The sequence below is a fragment of the Sarcophilus harrisii genome, chromosome 1 (assembly GCF_902635505.1).
Source record: "Sarcophilus harrisii chromosome 1, mSarHar1.11, whole genome shotgun sequence".
Classification (NCBI taxonomy): domain Eukaryota; kingdom Metazoa; phylum Chordata; class Mammalia; order Dasyuromorphia; family Dasyuridae; genus Sarcophilus; species Sarcophilus harrisii.
Window position 1 is genome coordinate 81229131 of NC_045426.1, and position 16656 is coordinate 81245786.

The 16656-nt window shown below is 62.2% G+C and overlaps 2 protein-coding genes and 1 long non-coding RNA gene across 8 annotated transcripts; 1 reads left to right on the plus strand and 2 right to left on the minus strand.

The window, feature by feature from the left end:
* Positions 1 to 1387: 1387 nt before the first annotated feature.
* On the plus strand, positions 1388 to 13195 carry PCBP4 (poly(rC) binding protein 4). Of its 6 annotated transcripts, none has more exons than XM_031958362.1 (14): positions 1388 to 1406; positions 1735 to 1833; positions 8108 to 8258; positions 8853 to 8876; positions 8968 to 9000; positions 9238 to 9354; positions 9830 to 9961; positions 10143 to 10271; positions 10720 to 10794; positions 11025 to 11069; positions 11179 to 11242; positions 11678 to 11730; positions 11983 to 12152; positions 12302 to 13195. In XM_031958362.1, the coding sequence occupies exons 3-14, from the start codon at positions 8133 to 8135 to the stop codon at positions 12609 to 12611; spliced, it is 1278 nt and encodes a 425-aa protein (XP_031814222.1). In that variant the 5' UTR covers positions 1388 to 1406; positions 1735 to 1833; positions 8108 to 8132; the 3' UTR covers positions 12612 to 13195. The 6 variants fall into 6 exon arrangements, with proteins under 6 accessions (XP_031814222.1, XP_031814225.1, XP_031814216.1 ...); XM_031958365.1 differs by lacking the exon at positions 1388 to 1406 and adding an exon at positions 7915 to 7926 and having other exon boundaries at positions 1672 to 1833; XM_031958356.1 differs by lacking the exon at positions 1388 to 1406 and having other exon boundaries at positions 1672 to 1833.
* LOC116422258 lies at positions 9135 to 9849 on the minus strand. Its single transcript, XR_004232822.1, has 2 exons — positions 9571 to 9849; positions 9135 to 9435 (listed from the first exon to the last, which is right to left on the minus strand). It is a non-coding gene; the product is annotated as an uncharacterized LOC116422258 (long non-coding RNA).
* On the minus strand, positions 13170 to 16655 carry GPR62 (G protein-coupled receptor 62). The gene is made up of 2 exons (XM_031958396.1): positions 15414 to 16655; positions 13170 to 15305 (listed from the first exon to the last, which is right to left on the minus strand). Exon 2 carries the CDS (start codon positions 15037 to 15039, stop codon positions 13942 to 13944), a length of 1098 nt encoding a protein of 365 aa, XP_031814256.1. The 5' UTR covers positions 15040 to 15305; positions 15414 to 16655; the 3' UTR covers positions 13170 to 13941.
* Between the last annotated feature and the right edge of the window lies 1 nt (position 16656).

Consider the following 16656-nt stretch of genomic DNA (forward strand, 5'->3'; position numbering starts at 1 on the left):
TTCCATCCCACCCCCTCTCAGGTCCCAAGAGGCTCAGTCGGGTGCGGGGAGCTCAGAGCACCCAGGATGATCCGCTTACCTTGAAGGGAATTTGCTTCAGGGGGGTGGGGCAGCCCTATATACCCAAGGGTTAATTGCCCCCTTACCTCCTGCTCTGTCTCTATGGGGGATACTCTGTATGGGGACACACTTCATTCACAGAGTCCTAATGTATAGTGCACAGGACACCAGATTTAGTGTTAGAAGAGCTGGTTCCAGGCTCCCAGACTTACTGGCCACATCGATGACCTGAAGTCACTTCAGCTGATCCTATTTCATCATCTGCAAAATAATAATAATTCATTTGTTACTTATTTTGCAGATATTTTAAGGAAAATAATTTGAAAATCTTGAAAGGTTTTTTTTTTTTTTTTTCCAAACCAGTGATTTTATTGATCTAGAACAGGGCTTCTTAAACTTTTTCCATGCTCCACCCTTTTTGGCTATGAATTTTTTACATGACTCCATATATATAATAGGTATGAAATCAGATATTTATTGATAATAAATCTTAATTTGGTGATTCCCTTGTTCAGTCATGGGACTTGGGGTCATGAATCATAGTTTAAGAAAGTGGGATCTGGGAAACTCCCAGTGAGCATGTATTTGGTAGAGAGACCTCTACCAAAGGGGGAGCAGGATTATTATCGGCATCAAATGAAATAATATTTGTAAAAAGTGCTTAGCCCAGTATGTGTCGGTCCTGTAGGAATGATGGTTCCTTTCTCCCCTTCCCTTCCAACAGCAGGTAACAACATACCTCACTCCCTAAGTCTGATTCTTAGAATTGTCTGGGGGGAGGGGGGGAGGCCTTAAAATTAAGTCATTTCCCCGGCAGTCTCTGGACCAGGGTTTGGACCCAAGGCCTTCCTGACTCGGAGGCCATTCCCAGGACCAAGTTGGCTCTTTAAATATTAATATTGATAGTGAGCAAGGCCCGGAGAAACTGAGGCCCAAAGAGTCTTCTCCCAATTAGTCCCCAGGGGGGTAAGGGAAACAGCCCCTTCTCCCTTTTGTCCTCCCCTCCCTTCTTCCCCCCCCAACTAGGTGCTCCAGCAGACTCCTGAGGGACTTTGGGTCACTGGGATTTAGAGCACAGAAAACGGCCTGGCCTGGGCCTGAGGCAGTTCTTGGGGGGGGGGGTCCCTCCCCCCTCACACCCCCACACCCAGACACGGAGACCAGAGAGATTCCTTAGAAATCCTCTAGTCCACGTCCTTCCTTCAAAGGCTGAGGGGGCTGCGGGAGAGGAGAGATGGGAAAGGGAAGCAGCGACCCCCGGGAGGCAGAGGCTGGGAGCGGGGCAGAGGGAGGCCGGAGGAGGATGGGAGCCCGCAAGGGCAGGGAGCGGGCCCGGAGGGAAGCAGGTGGGTGCGAGGGGGGGGGGGGCGCTGAGCATCCCATGCCAGCCCGGGCGGTGCATCCCCGGGGAGGGGGCAGCCCTGGCTTCCCTGGCATCTGGGCTGGGCTGGAGCTCGGGGCTGCGGCATTGTTGGGGCCCTGGCGCCTTTATCTGCTGTAATCGGATCCCAGAGGGAGGGGAGGGGGTTGGGGGAGGGGAGGGGCTGGCGGCGGGCGGGCAGGCCGAGGGGAGGGAGGGAAGGGAGGGAGGCTGGGCGAGGGGGGGGGGGCACACATATTCCCGTGCTCCTGGCCCGGCTCGGGCTCGCCTGTCAAACACTTCATTGTTCGCAGCTGATGTCACTAGCAGTTGTGAGCGGCCGCCTCTCCCGGGGACAATGTGGCACTGAGCGGCCCAGCCACCCCCCCAGCGCTGCAGGACAGACCCCAGAGGTACCGGCAGGCTGGACTGGGCTGGGCTGAGCTGGGCTGGGCTGGGCTGGGCCGGACCGGGAGGGGGAAGGGGCAGGGACCCTGCCTGGGGAGGAGAGGGACTGCACCCTGGGCCGGAGAGGCGGGCAGGGGGCACAGCAGGCGCCCGGCCCTGCCGGGAACCGGGAGGGACCCTCCTCCCAGCAGGTGACTCCAGGGCCCCAGCAGGCAGGGGCGTCAACCACAGACCCAAGCCGGGCCCTGGGGAAAGTTGGGAAGGGGGTGGGGGCCTTTCCTAGGGGGCTCAGATTTCTGGGGTGGGGGCCGGGGAGGGAAGAGGCCGCAGTGCTGGACCCGGGGCTGCAGGGAACACACCCTGCTGGCCCCTGAGGGACAGGGGAGAAGCAAGGACGCTTGCGCAGGCGGGGCTGGGCTGGGGGGCAGGGAGGGGTGGGTCTGGCCGGCCAGGGGCTGATTTGGTTGCTGTCCAGGGCCTTGCACCCAACCCCCACCCCGGGTCCTTGCATTGAATGCCCCCCCCCCAGCTTTCTCTACTCCAGCTTCCCCCTCCCACTCCCCGAGCCCCAGCTTTGCCTCAGTCGGACACCCAGACACCTGTAATACTTAGAGCCAAGCTCCTCCACTCCAGGCCCCCGACCCCCACGCCCACATTCTCAGGCTGCCTGACCCTAAGCAAGCCCTCCCAAGCCCCAGACCACCCACTTCTTCCATCCAGGGCCCTGCCCCCTAACTTCAGCCTTTTCCGGCCCAGCCTCGTTGCCAGCCCAGACCCCATTTGTTCAGCTTCCAGCCGTGAATGGCTCAGGTACCCCCGCTTTCTACAGCAGAGCGGCTCCAATCTCTGGGATCCTGGCTCCCAACTTGAGATAGGGATGGAGACCAGGAGTCCTGGGCAGTTGGACAGCTTCCCCTGCTGTCCTCCCCGAGCCTGGAGCCAGAGCCTTCAGTGCCCCCCTGCCACGCAGGGCCCCAGCACCCACAGGACCACTGGCCGGAGCCAGGGTGGGGAGGTGCCCGCTGCCTGCCGCTCCCTGACGGCCATCTCGTGACCTTTGGCATTTCAGGGCCCCTGCCTCCCTCTGTCCCTTCCCTCCATCCCCCCGAGGGCAGCAGCATTCAGAAGGGGGAACACTGGGTACCCAGAAATGCGGGGACCTTGACCCTCTGTAACCTCCATTCCTAACCCTCCTAGCTTGGCAACTCCACCCTGTCCTTATGCGCAGTCAGGCCGCCCCAGCTCCTCTTCCCTAGGTACCCACCAGCTCCCTCCCTCATCAAGACCCCTCCCCACTCAGGGGCCTACTTCTCTTTTTCTCAAGGAATGTCCCCCTGAGGGGCCCAGCTTCCATCCTGCCCAGTGTTCTAGATCCCTTCTCCTAGGCTCCCCCACCAAGGGATAGCCCCTCCAGGGTCCTGGCTGCCCATGTCCTTGCTCCCCTCCCCCAGGATCCCCCCTTTCATCAGCATGCAGAGCTGGATGGCCCAAACACAAGGGAATTGTTCTCTCTGGTGGCTCAGAGAGGGGGGCCGGGTGGGGGGACGCCCACAGCTCACACACCCCAGCCAGGCCCAGGCCAAGGCAGAGGGAGGGATGGAGGCAGGCAGCGTGTGCTGAGACCCAGCCCTTCTGCCCCCTAGCTCAGGGGCTGCCCCTTCCTCCGGCGTTTGATCCCTTCCCACTCCGTCCCACTGTCTCTAGGTCAGTACAAGATACTTGGGTCATCTGAGATTGGAGTTCTAGTTCTGGCTCTGACCCTGACCTTGAACAAGTCATACGTCTGTTTGTTTGTAAAATGGGGAAGCGGCTGAGGACCCGATCACCTGTGAGGGCTGTAAGCTCAGGCCCGAGGGGGCCTGATGGGCCTCACCCCATGGGTCGGCGCTGGACAGTGGATCAGCCCCTTTCCTGCCCGCCAACGCCTGCTTCATCCCTTCCCCTGCCTCTCCCTCTCCCTCTCCCTCTCCCTCTCCCTCTCCCTCTCCCTCTCCTTCTCCCTCTCCCCATGGTCTGCCCCACTCCTGTCCGTGACTCGGTGGATATTCCCAAAGTAAGAGGTCGGCGGGCCTCTCCCTGCCAGGTCCTGGGATTGTTGAGTTGTTGCTCCCCACTCTTTGGTCTCCCCGAGGGAGGAAATGGCTAGGAAAAGGGGTTGGGACTCAGGCACCCACAAAGTGGCCCAGAAGGTCGGTGACCAGGCTTTGGTCTACTCTCAAATCTTGGGAGCGGGAAGGAATAATCCAGGGATTGGGAGGTTAATGCCCTAAAGAGCTTGAAACATCCCCGAGGTGCCCTGTGCCTCTCCGCCCTGGGCCAGCATCCCTCCCCGTCGGAGCCGGTCCTGAGACCCTGACCCCAGAGCCGAGAGGCTGAGGCAGGTGTCTGACTGGCTCCCCCAACCTCCGGGATCCAGTCTCCTGGCTGGGCCCTGACCGCTGGGATTCAGCTGGAACGTTAATTTCTGGGAGTTTGGCTTCCAAACAGCCTCCAAAATACCTGAATGCAGGATAAAGGGACCAGAGGTCGGAGCTGGAAGAGACCGTAGAGGTCACCTCATCCAACACCTCCCCTCCCCCCAATTTCGCTAATGAGGAAACTGAGGCAAAGTGTTTACTTTTGTTTGCCCAAGCAAGCCTCCAAGCTTACAACTCGCCCAAGGTCACACAGGGAGTGAGAGCTGGGGTCAGAATTAGAACTCAGGCCCGCTTAATTTTAGGTCTCTCTCTAGCCCCAGTCTCCTGTAAAAGCGGTCGTGGATTTATGGTGTATGAGTCCTGGGTTGTGTCCAGGGAGCACTGTACATTTATCTCTCTGAATATCGAGGGGAAACTTTGTTCTTTTGTCTTGTCCACCGCTAAGCGTCTTTTATAAAGGTTATCCTTTTGATGAGCAACTAGGGCTGGTTACAGGAAATTTTAGTTGCAGAGAAAAAAAATGGCATTTTGGGAGGGAGAGGCCAGAAATAACTAATAACAGCTAATTTATAGAATTGTCTCAGCCACGCAGATACAAAAAAATATTTTTTCAAAGAATCCAAGGGACTAGCAAAGGAGGGTGTGCGCCAAAAGGGGACTTGAAACGGATCAGCCCCCCCCCCTTTGCTCCCTTCCCCTCTCTCCCCAAATCCAAGGGACTTGCTTTCTCCCTTGTTCCCTGGGGCTTCCATGTGCCTAGCAGATGGCTCGAGGGCACGGCCTCTTACCTCAGCCTTCAGTCTGGCCCTTGACCGAGGGTCCTGCTTAAGCATGGCCCTGGCTAGGAGACGGCCCAAGGGGGGGATGCTGAGCAAGAGCTGGGGGAAGTCACTCCAATCTAGGACAGCCCGACTCCAAAGTGGTGGCCAACGGGCTGTCCCTAGGGTTGGTGAGGGATGTGTAGCTGGCAAAAAAGGAGTTAGGGCCATGGGGCCTAGGGAGGGAGTGGGGGTGAAGGGATGGGCCCAAGCCCTGCAGCCAAGCCCAGGAGCCCACCCCCACTCCCAGCCACTTCCATCCTCCTCCTGGAGCCCGAAGGGGGGGAGGGGAGGGGGGAAGGGAATCCCTCCATGGGCAATTTAGAGTCATGTCACCCCACCCTTTCCCTGGCCCCCAGAGCCTTCTTCCCTCCCCTCCCCACCCCACCCCCACTGGATTGTTCTACCCTAGAACAAAGCTTGGGTGGACACTTGATCTGAGGGGGAGGGGGCTAGCTAAGCCCCCAGCCCTTCACGGGGGCAGCTGTCACAGGATGGAGACAGCTGGAGGGGGGAGGGGTAGGAAAGTGAAGGGAGGGGAGAGAGGGGGGTCAGGCTGCTTACACAGCTGTCACCCCTGTGCCCCATCCGGCAGCGTGGGTGAGGGGTGGGAGTGGGAGAAGACTATAGGAACAGGGGACACTGGGGCCTTGGGATGAAACCCTGGGAGCTGGATTCATGGGGGTCGGGGGCCTATTTGGAGAATTCCCTAGAAAAGTAAAGGGGGGGAGCTCGATAAGAGGTCTCTTGCTGACAGGAGAGCTGTAAGAAGGGAACTGTGCCCCCCAAACCCCCAGAGGTGAGGATGAGGTCAGTCTGTCCTGACGCGTGGCAGCCACATGGCCCTGGGCAGGGGCCCAACGCCCACTGTCACTCTGCCCGACCTGGCCAGAGCAATAAATAACTGCAGAAAGCCAGTCCTGGAATGACTGATAAGCAGTGGGCTCCCTGAGGAAGCCGGTCCCTGACTGGGTTCAGAAGAACCCTGCAGGAAACAGAGGCTTTGGGGACCCCACCTCTAGTCCTCCTGGAGGGGTCTCACCCTCAGGATCAGAGATGAAGAAGATCCTAAACCCCCCCCCGCCCCAGTCTGGATTTCTTATTTTATAGATGAGGACATTGTCCCGAGAAGGCCAGAAAGGGACAGAACTGGGGGAGCGAGAGCTGGCTCTCCCCCAGGTATCCTCTCCCTGTGCTGTTTCTCTGCCCTTGCAGAGGGGGGAGAGGTGGGCTGTTGCTTGCTACCCTCAGGGGCTACAGCCTATGAAGGGACAGAGAGGTGCTTCTAGATAAGGTAGCGGTGAGCACAGGGACCTGCACCCCCACTGCTGAGTTGTGGCTACAATGGAGACACCCCACAGTGGAGGTAGCACGAACCCCCCATCTCCTGCATGTATGAAAGGGTTCGGTCTCCCCACCACATCCGGGAACTGGAGCCCCCCACTTGTGCCCAGCCCACCCGGGCCCCAGGCTGCTGTCCTCTGTGGGCTAGTTGGTTTGTTTCAGGGGGCGGGGGATTGGCCGATGCAAACTGGGCAAGGATTTCCAAGCAGGATTAAGGCCTGAGATTAAAACTGGTGTGGGGGGAAAGGGGCCAGGAGCTGGGAGGGGAGGGGCAGGTGGCTGGGAGGGGCTCAGGGTCCTGGGGTTTAATCCCATCCTTATGCTCAGCTCCACCTTCTTCAGGGGGTCCTGCTAATAACATTAACAGCCCCTGACATGTGTGTGGTGCCTCCTGCCCCTCCTGCACCTTCATATCCCAAATGGGCATGTCATTTCTGGGGGGGCGGAAGAAGGGTCAGGGAGCTGTGTTGTGGACACTGTGGTAAGGGCCGGTTCCAAGGAGGTACCAGGTGGCGCCTGCCTTCAGGGGGCGCCTTCGGACAGGCCAATGTCAGACCCACCACTGGGCACAATGGGGACAGAGGTCCTGACCCACCAGGGGAAGAAAATGGAGCTGTCCAGGGCCACACTTCTGGGGAGGGCCCGAAACCAGGGACTGGAGAGAGACGGAGCGGGACTGTGACTTCTTGGTGCAGGGACCCCCGGGGAGGTTGTGGGTCTTGCCCAGGGTCACCCGGCCTTGCGCTGAATCCAGCCCAGCCCAGCTCCAAGTCCACACGCTGCCTGCCTGGCTCTGCTGGCCAGTGTAAAGCTTTATACTGTTTCAGTTAGGCAGGACACAGGTTTCTCTCCTCCACCAGCATTAATTAAAATAGCCCTAGGCAGGAAATCCAGAAATGTGGGTTCTAGAAAAACAGACCCTGCCCAGGGGGAGGCCGAGGAGTTCACAGTTTGGGGAGGACCCAGTGGTGCGGTGCTCCCAGGGCTGGTGAGTGGAGGCTCCCCAGAGAAGGGACTTTGAGCTGTATTCCAGAGCGAGGGAGTGTGAGAAGGGGGTGTCAGGTACCACTGACAACAAAGCGCTGGAGGCAAGACATCTATGAGGGATGAGGAGGAAACCAGATGGCTGGAGCTAAGGGGGGGAGTGGGAGAATGAAGCTGGAGCGTGGGCCTCCCACCAGGCCGAGCTGAGACTGCCCCATGGCCCGGGTAGGAGGTGATGGGAGGCTCCCGGGGTCACTCCTTATGCTAGCGTGGCCGGCCCCCCGCTGGTCCGTCCTATCCTTGGGGGGCAGGCTAGGGCACCTGTCTCCGGGGGACGGCCCTTCCAGCCTTGGTCATTAGGTGTCACCAGGAGGTAGTTCTACCTTCGCTCCGCCTTGACACCGGGGAAGTCTTGTTATGTGTAATAATTATAACGGGAATAATCACATTTACATAGTGCTGGGTCGCTGACAAAGCCCGGCTTTATCTCCTCTTATTTCATGCTCACAAACTCCCTGGGAAGGCTTTGAGAGAGGTAAGGCTCAGAGAAGGGAACCGGCCGAAAACCTGCTGGTTCTGGGCCCCGTCCCCAGCTGGGCCCCATCCCCAGGCTGGGCCCCTTCCCCAGGCTGGTCCTGGCCCCAAGGGTGGGCCCTATCCTAGGGCGGGCGCCAGAACCCAAGGCCCTGCTCGAGCCTCTCTCCCTGCCATTGCAGAGCAGGCGGCCGTCGGGCCAGGTGGATGCACTGTCGGGCCACCTCCTCAGTGGCGGTCTCCCCGGACAGCATGAGCGGCTCTGACCCAGGGCTCGAGGAGGAGCCGGAGCTGAGCATCACCCTCACCCTGCGCATGATCATGCACGGAAAGGCAAGGCAGCGTCCTTATTCTGGGGCTTCCCCTGTCCCACAGACAGGGCTGGGGGGCAGCAAGCACTGAGGCCTTCCTTCCTGCCCTCAGAGGGCTTCCAAAGGGAGCTGGAAAGTGGGGTAAGGGTGGGGGCAACTGCTGGAGGAAGCCCTCTAGGAGGGGGATGAAGGGTGGCTAGCCAGAATGGGGGTCCTAGAGTCGGTTGGTGTGGGGAATGGGGAGATGGACAAGGGGTACTTGGGGAGAATGTTGGAGAGCTGAGAAGCTAAAAAGGCCCAAAGGAAGATTCCAAAATCATAGTCTGTCAGCGATGGGAGGACCCTCATGTGATCTGGAGAGAGAGAGGGAGCCCGAGGACAGGCACCTGTCTAAGGTGGGAGAACTGGCACCTCCCAGTCGCTGCCCTGGGGCTCTTCCTGCCAGGAAGAGTAGGAGCTGGGGCTGGGAGAGCCGGGCCAGGGCCAGCATCACACCCCCAGAAGTCAGGCAGCCCAGAGCCACCCCGGCAGAACAGACTGGGGGGGGGGTTCTGTGATCTGGTGGCTGAGAGAGGGGGGCTGAGCTCTGAGCCAGCCTCGTCTCCTTGTTTTACAGGAGGTGGGCAGCATCATTGGGAAGGTGAGTGACAACTGTCCTCAAGTCCCCCGCGACTGTGCCCCTTCCCCCATGTCTGCCAGAGCACAGAACTGTACTTTCCTTCCTTCCACAGAAAGGGGAGACAGTCAAGAGAATCCGGGAGCAGGTGAGCGTGGCTGAGGGTATGGGAGCACCTGGGACAAGGACAGGCAGACCGGGCTGTGTCCTTCTCCAGGGTGGAACACGAGACCCCTGAAGAGGAGGGGGGCTTTCCCAGTCTGGGGGAGGGGAGAGGGCAGCAGAGGCAGTTTTCCTGGGGAGACTGGGCTGCTGGGCCTGCCCTCTTGGGGCTCTGGCCCTTGCTGCCCTTGTCCTGTCCTCCTTCCCCCCTTGCGCCCCCCAGAGCTGTGCCCGGATCACAATCTCGGAGGGCTCCTGCCCAGAGAGAATCACCACCATCACCGGCTCCACGGGGGCCGTTTTCCACGCCGTGTCCATGATTGCCTTCAAACTGGATGAGGTGAGCGCCTAGGCCAGGGCTCGGGCCCTGGACATTCAATATCTGAATTACGAAACCTAGCCTGGGGACCGAGTCACCAAACTGGGGAAACAGAGACCATGACTCCCCTAAAGGGGCTTAAGGGGAAGACAAAGGCCCTCCCCTTCAGGTTCCCCATCTTGAGGGAGAAAGAGCTCTTCAGAGGACCCCCAACCTGAAAAGGAACCAGGCCCCTACCTTCAGGGAGCTCTTTGTCTAAAGACCCTAAGGCAGCAGGAACAAACTTTGCCGAGCCATGTTTCTGCCTGAGTCCATTAGTCCTGAGGCGATAATAACCGTGGGGGTTGAGGGGAAGGTAGGAATCAGATAGTCAGCCTTCCTGGGTGAAGAAAATTGCATTTTCAAAGGCTGACAGAACATGGGAGTGTAGTGAAGCCTGGAGATGGGGTGTACGTTGTTGGGGAGATGACTGCCCTCTGCCCTCCCTGCTCTCCAGGACCTGTGTACAGGCCCCCCAAACGGCGGCAGCATCTCTAAGCCCCCAGTAACCCTCCGCCTGGTCATTCCGGCCAGTCAGTGTGGTTCCCTCATTGGGAAAGCCGGGACCAAGATTAAGGAGATCCGGGAGGTATGGAAGCCCTCTTGGGGTAAGTTCAGGGGGGAGCTGGTCTTCCCGGCCCTCTCCAGCGTGTTGTCTCTCGCTCTGTCCCGTGGCTCCCAAGGGGAGCCCCTCCCTGTAGAGGAGCAGTGGAAACCCCAGTTTTATCTCAGCTGGCAAATGTATGAGTCTTTTCCTTCTCCTGCCCCAGACCACAGGGGCTCAGGTACAGGTGGCTGGAGACCTGCTTCCCAACTCCACAGAGAGGGCAGTCACTGTTTCTGGGGTCCCAGATGCCATCATCCTCTGTGTCCGCCAGATCTGTGCTGTGATTCTAGAGGTACTAGACTGAAGGGGCACTCTCTGTCTCCCCATCCCCCAGGGTTGGTCCCAGGCCTGGGAGAGGGCAGCGTCAGAGCGGGAAGGGGGAGCTGGTGGGAGTGCAGGGAGTCAGTGAGCTGAGTCTGGGGCCAGTGAGGCCCCAGGCCTGGGCACCTGCTCTCCCTTCACACCTGCGGGACGGGGTCTGTGGGAAAGGGAGGGGCAGGGCATGGGCAGGGGGAGGGGGCGTTGTCAGAGAAAATCACAGGTCACTGGGATGTGGGATAAGTCGTGAGGAGATTAGCGGGGCATGGGGGTTAGTGGGGAGCTCAGTGAGGTTTTAGGTGCAGCAGGGCAATTGCGAGGCATTGGGGAGTCATGTTGTGGGGGTTCAGCTGGGTTATGGGTGGGAGGTCCTATGGTCACTGGGGACCTTGTCCAAATACCCCCCTCCCCATCCCCTCCAGTCCCCTCCCAAAGGAGCTACCATCCCCTACCACCCCAGCCTCTCCCTGGGCACCGTCCTGCTCTCCGCCAATCAGGTAACGAGGAGGAGGTACAGTAGTCGGTGGGTTATGAGGGAAGGGGTGAGAGGGGATGAGGAAGTCTGTGGGTGCAAGGAGTGGGGCGGGGGTAGGGGACACACTCGGATTCCCCAAGCATCCCCTCAGCAGCCTGGACATCTTGCCCCACTACTCCAGGGAGATGGAGAGGCAGAGAGCCAAGGAGGGGGCTGTTACCATGGTAACTGCCTCCCTCCCCACCCCCACAGGGTTTCTCTGTTCAGGGCCAGTATGGAACAGTGACTCCAGCCGAGGTGAGTGGGGCCAGGCCCCCTTACCCCTGTGCTCTCGGCGCCCTTCCCGGAGGCTGAGGGGTGGGGCAGGGAATACCCCTCTCACCACCCTCTCCTCCTCCCGGCTCAGGTCAGCAAGCTCCAGCAGCTCTCCGGCCACCCCGTGCCCTTTGCTTCACCCAGCGTGGTGCCAGGTGAGTGCGGGAGCCCTGGCGGGCCCAAGGGCTTCTGGGAGGTCACTCTGGCTTCGGAGCTGGGAAGGCCACCTGCTTCCATGCCCAACCACTCCCTGTTTTACCGAAAGGGAACTTGCCCTAGAAATGGGGAGAGGCCTTGTCCCCAGTGCCACCGGCAGGAAGCGGGTCCCTGGGACTGGGAAGCTGGCACTCCCATCCTCCCCTGAGCCCCACGGCTCCCGGAGGCTGAGTCCCGGGAGGAGTGCTGGCTCGCCCTGCTGAGGGCCCCCGCCGCTCCCCAGCTCTCCATTCCCCCACCGGCAGAGGCGGGGCTGCTGCTAGCATCCCCTGGTTCCCAGGATTCCCGGGGTCCTGCTCAGGGAGGGGGCGAGGTGACTTTGCTGCCATGATGGGTCCTTTTGGGTCCAAAACTCTCTCCTCTCCCCCCCTTAGGACTGGATCCCAGTGCCCAGACCAGCTCCCAGGAGTTCCTGGTTCCCAATGACGTGAGCCCAGAGTGGGCAGGGGGCCGTGGGGAGGGGGCAGGGAGGCGCGTTAGGGCGGGAGGGCCCGCTCTCCCCCTCGGGCCGAGGCCGAGGGCCCGGGGTCCAGGCGGAGGGTCCGGGGCCCAGACGGAGGGTCCGGGGCCCAGGCGGAGGGTCCGGGGCCCAGGCGGAGGGTCCGGGGCCCAGGCGGAGGGTCCGGGGCCCAGGCGGAGGGTCCGGGACCCAGGCTGAGCGCCTCTCCATCCCCTCTAGCTGATTGGCTGCGTGATCGGGCGGCAGGGCAGCAAGATCAGTGAGATCCGGCAGATGTCCGGGGCCCACATCAAGATCGGGAACCAGGCGGAGGGTTCTGGGGAGCGGCACGTCACCATCACGGGCTCCCCGGTCTCCATCGCCCTGGCCCAGTACCTCATCACTGCCTGGTGAGCCGGGGTGGGGGGGGGGGGGCCTGGGGGGGCGGGGGGGGGCGGGGGGAGGGGGCCAGGCTGGAAGCTGTGGCTGACGCGGACCTTTGTCTCTGCCCTGCTCCCTCCCCCGCCCCTTCCCCATCCATCTCTGCCCCCGCCTGCAGCTTAGAGACGGCCAAGTCTACCTCAGGAGGGACGCCCGGCTCGGGGCCCGCGGAGCTGTCCGCCCCCTTCTCCCCGCCCCTGGCCCCGTCCCCGGCCCTGACGGCCCTGCCCGCCGCCCCTCCGGGCCTGCTGGGCACCCCCTACGCCATCTCCCTCTCCAACTTCATCGGCCTCAAGCCCGTGCCCTTCCTGGCCCTGCCCCCGTCCTCGCCCGGGCCGCCTCCCAGCGGCCTCTCGGCCTACACCGCCAAGATGGCGGCCGCCAATGGCAGCAAGAAGTCCGAGAGGCAGAAGTTCTCCCCGTACTGAAGCGGGGGGGAGGGGGGGGCCGGAGCCGGGGGGCACCGCGGGGCGGGACGGCCCCGACTCCGGCTCCGCGCAGCCCCAGCTCACCCCGACCCCGGGCCCGGCAGACACCTCCCTAGCAAAGTCCCGTACGCATGGATCTTAGGGCCCCGGCGCCTGCGCCCGGAGTCTGCCTCAGGCCGCGTGGGGGGGCGCTGACCCAGGTCTAGGAAGCCCGAGGGGGAGGGAGGAGGTGGCAGCGGCCGCCTGTAGCCCCCACCCACTGCCCCTCCCCCTCCCGGGCCGCTCCTCCGGCTGGGATACAGGCAATCCCGGGGGAGGGGCAGCCCCCAGTGCCTCCCTCTGGGAGGGGCGGGAGGGTCCCAAGGAGGCCCCGTTTCCCACCCACATCCGCTCCTGCTGCTTGAGCAACATTCTCTCGACTGGAACAGGCTGGCTGGGCAGGGGCATAGCGGGGGGGGTGGGGCCAGGATGGGGGGGCACTGCCAGGCAGCTGGGGGGGATGGGGGGGGACAGGCGCGCTCTCAGCAGCCAAGACTCTGTACAGTTTTTTCAATCCAGTTTTTGAATAAATATTCTCAGTGACCCGGATGTCTCCAGTTTGATTGGGGGGGAGAGGAGAGGGCCAGGGGAGAGGCGAGCAGAAGTCACCTTCGGAACACAGGTCCCCGGTGTTTCTGCCAGGTTCGGGGCAGCTGGGTCTGCCCCCTCCAACAGAGACGGCCCCCCTCTGAGTCTGGGGCACAGCCCCCACCCGAGTCTGGGGCGCAGCCCCCACCCGAGTCTGGGGCGCAGCCCCCGGAGGGTTTCCGAGCCCCATCTGGTCTGGCCTGGCCTTTTATGTTTCTCCCAGGCATTGATCCTCTCCTTGCCAGGGATTCAAGGTCATCCCGCTGGGGCTCCCGCGCCAGGACGCTGACCCCTTCCTGGAACATGCTGGAACCTTAAAGCCAGTGGCAGCCCAGAGGAGGCTCCCCCAGACTCCTTTCCTTAGCTCCCTGAGGTGGTCCATCGGGAAAGCAGGTGGGTGGGGGTCTGGGCAGGGGAGAACCCCCTCCCCACTGCCAGCTTAGGAGGCCTTGGGGAAGGGGCCCAGGGAGAAGGGGGAGACCCAAGGACTCCTGGCCAGGTGGGACACGGCTTCCCCCGAGGGACAGAGGGGGTGGGTCAGGCAGGCCCACGGGCAGGGCCACCTGGGGACTGTAGTCCCCGACAGTCCTGGGGGCCCAGAGGCTCGGGATGGACACGGCACAAGCCCACCCCAAGGGGAGATACCTCTCCCCGGTATCTCAGGCTTTCCTCCCCCTCCTCCTTCTCCCCTCAGTCTCCTTGTTCAGGTGGTCTCTCCCTGGTCCAGGCCGGGCCCCTCTGCAGCCATTGGGTTTGCTTCCTGGCCAGCAGAAGGATCCAGGGCTGGGCTCTCGGGGTCTCCCCGGAGGAGCCTCAGGAAGCTTTGGGGGAGCCAAGCTCGCGGGGGGCAGTGCCAGGGTCCCGGGAGTGCTCGGAGCCAGGCCCGGGCCAGACGGCTCAGCTCCTCGCGCACGGGCCGCTGCAGGAGGCCGTAGAGGAAAGGGTGGGCGGCGAAGGAGGAGTAGGCCAGCCAGGTGAGAGCCACCTCCACGCCGACGCTCCAGCGCCCGGGGAGCAGACACGCAGCAAAGAAGGGCAGCCAGCAGCCGAGGAACTGGCCCACCACCAGGGCCAGCGTCAGGGCCGCCTTGCCCCCCACCAGGTGGGGGCTGGCCAGCCGGGGGGGCAGGATGGACAGGTGGCTGTCCAGGGAGTCGCAGCGGGGCCGCGGGCCGGGGGCGGGGGGCGGGGGGCGAAGGGCTGCCAGTCGTGCCACGCGGAAGATGCTTCCGTAGGAGACGAGCAGTAGCAGAGCGGGCAGCGCGAAGGCAAGGATGGCCCAGAGGGGCCGGAAGGGCCCTGGGGGACCGGCCACCAGGGAGCAGTTTGGAGAAGGCCGGCCCAGGAGGGAGAGCCCCCCCAGGAGGCTGGAGACCCCCCACACGGCCCCCAGCACCAGGAGGGGCGGGGGCCGGGGCCGGGGCCGCAGGGGGTGCAGGATATAGCGGTAGCGCTCCAGGCCCAGGGCGGCCAGCGTCAGGGTGCAGGCCGTCACCAAGGTGGCGGTGACGAAGCGGGCGGCCCTGCACTGGCCCCGGCTCAGGTACACCGTCCCCAGCCCCGGAGGCGCCGCCAGCAAGCCCAGGGGCATCACCGAGACGGCTGCCAGGAGGTCCACCAGGCAGAGGTGGGCAAGGTAGACGGCCTTTCTCAGGGCGGGCGTGCGGAGGACAACGGCCAGCACGGTGCCGTTGGCCAGAAGGGTCACCACCTCCAGGAAGGCAGCTGGGATGAGTCCCACCAGGGGGGATGAGGGGAACCCTGCCCCCAGTGTCTCGTTGGGCTCTGTCCTGTTGGCCATCGGACCCCGGGGGCTAAGCCATGGCCCTGGGGATCCCAGTGGCTGGGGGCAGCCCGGGCATCTGTGACCACGTCGCACTGGGCCAGGGGAGGGAAAACCAAGGGGGTGGAGCCAAGTTCCAGGTCTGTGCCCTCCTTTCAACTGGGGAGACCAAGGGAAAGTGATATTGGGGGGAGGGTTCTGGGTTCGGGATTCAGTTCTGATACTCACAAAGCTTTGTGATCTTAGACAACTCGCCAGGTCTCTCTGGACCTCAGTCTCCTTATCTGTAAAAGGGGGGGATTGGGCTGCTGGGTCTGGAGCCTACTTTTCCCCTTCCTCTGGCATCCATGGCCCCAGCCTCCCGCTGCCCAGGGTCCAGGGGAAGGTCTCACCTCACGCCCTCCCAGGAGGTGGCCGGGGGCAGCAGGAGCCGGCGAGTCCCTGGGGGCACAGTCTCCCCCAAGCCGGGCGAACGACAGGCAAGGCCGGGCCTCTGCCAGCGGCTGCGGCTGCTCTTCCCTGGAGATGGTACAGGCTGTCACTCCTGGCGCTGCCCTTTAAAGATCGCGCAGTCCCTGGGGGGGTGGTGAGCCGCCCTGGGTCCTAGCAGCAGCCTTCCAGGCCCGCCTTCAGTGGCAGAGGCTCGGTAGCTCTGTAGACATCATTCTTTGGGAAGGGGTTGGTCCAACAGAGCCACAGACCTGAGAATCGGACGGGTCCCAGGACACCCGCTCCCCTCTGCACCTGCACAGGAAGTTCTTGACATCCCACTCCAGTGGGGTTTATACCTTCCCTTGGACACCTCTGGGGACAGGGAACTCCTCCCTCCATGGCCCGTTCCATGGTCAGGACGTTTTTCTTCCTATTGAGTTGGAACCTGGCTCCCTGTGACTTCTCTGGGGACAAGGGGCACAAATCCCACCCTCCTCCCCAAAGACCACCCTCAGCCGCTTGAAGCTGACCCCGGCCTCCTTCTCCAGGACCTCCCGAGGGCCTCCTTGTGAGCTCGTCCCCTCTCCCAGCTCTGCGCCTCTCTGAGGGCCCGTTATCTCCTGGGAAGATCACATGGGAGTGGGAAGGCCCTCAGCAGGACACAAAGACCGCTGACTGAATCCAAGAAAGTGTCATCGTGCCCCAAACGCACCAGGGGGAGTGGGGTCATTCAGTCCTGCCCCTCTGAGGCTCCCCTCAATTAATCCATTGCCAAGCTTTTATCTGCCACCTTCTCCCTGCCAGGTGCTGGGGTTTGGGGTACAGAGGCAAAAGTGAGATGGGCTTTGCCATGAAGCTGTCGGATGAAGGATCGACAAGGTCTGGGCAGGAGGGGGTCCTCGGCTCCCCTTGGCCCAACTCAAGGAAGCAGCAAACTGGGGACAAAACCCGGGCAGATGGGAGCGATTGCTGACTGCTTCCCCGGGAGGATCTCCAAGTCCCTGTCCACAGGAGTTAGAGTGGGAATGGCCCCTAAACATTGTTTAATCCATCTCCCCTTCCCCCTGTTTTAGGTAAGAAAACTGAGGCACAGGGATTGGCGGTGGTGGCTTGTTCACTCAGGTGGTGAACGAGCCCAACACTCGATTCCAAATCGAGCCTGGGTCACTGCCCGCTGTACAGGGCCCCGGCTCCCCAGCCACT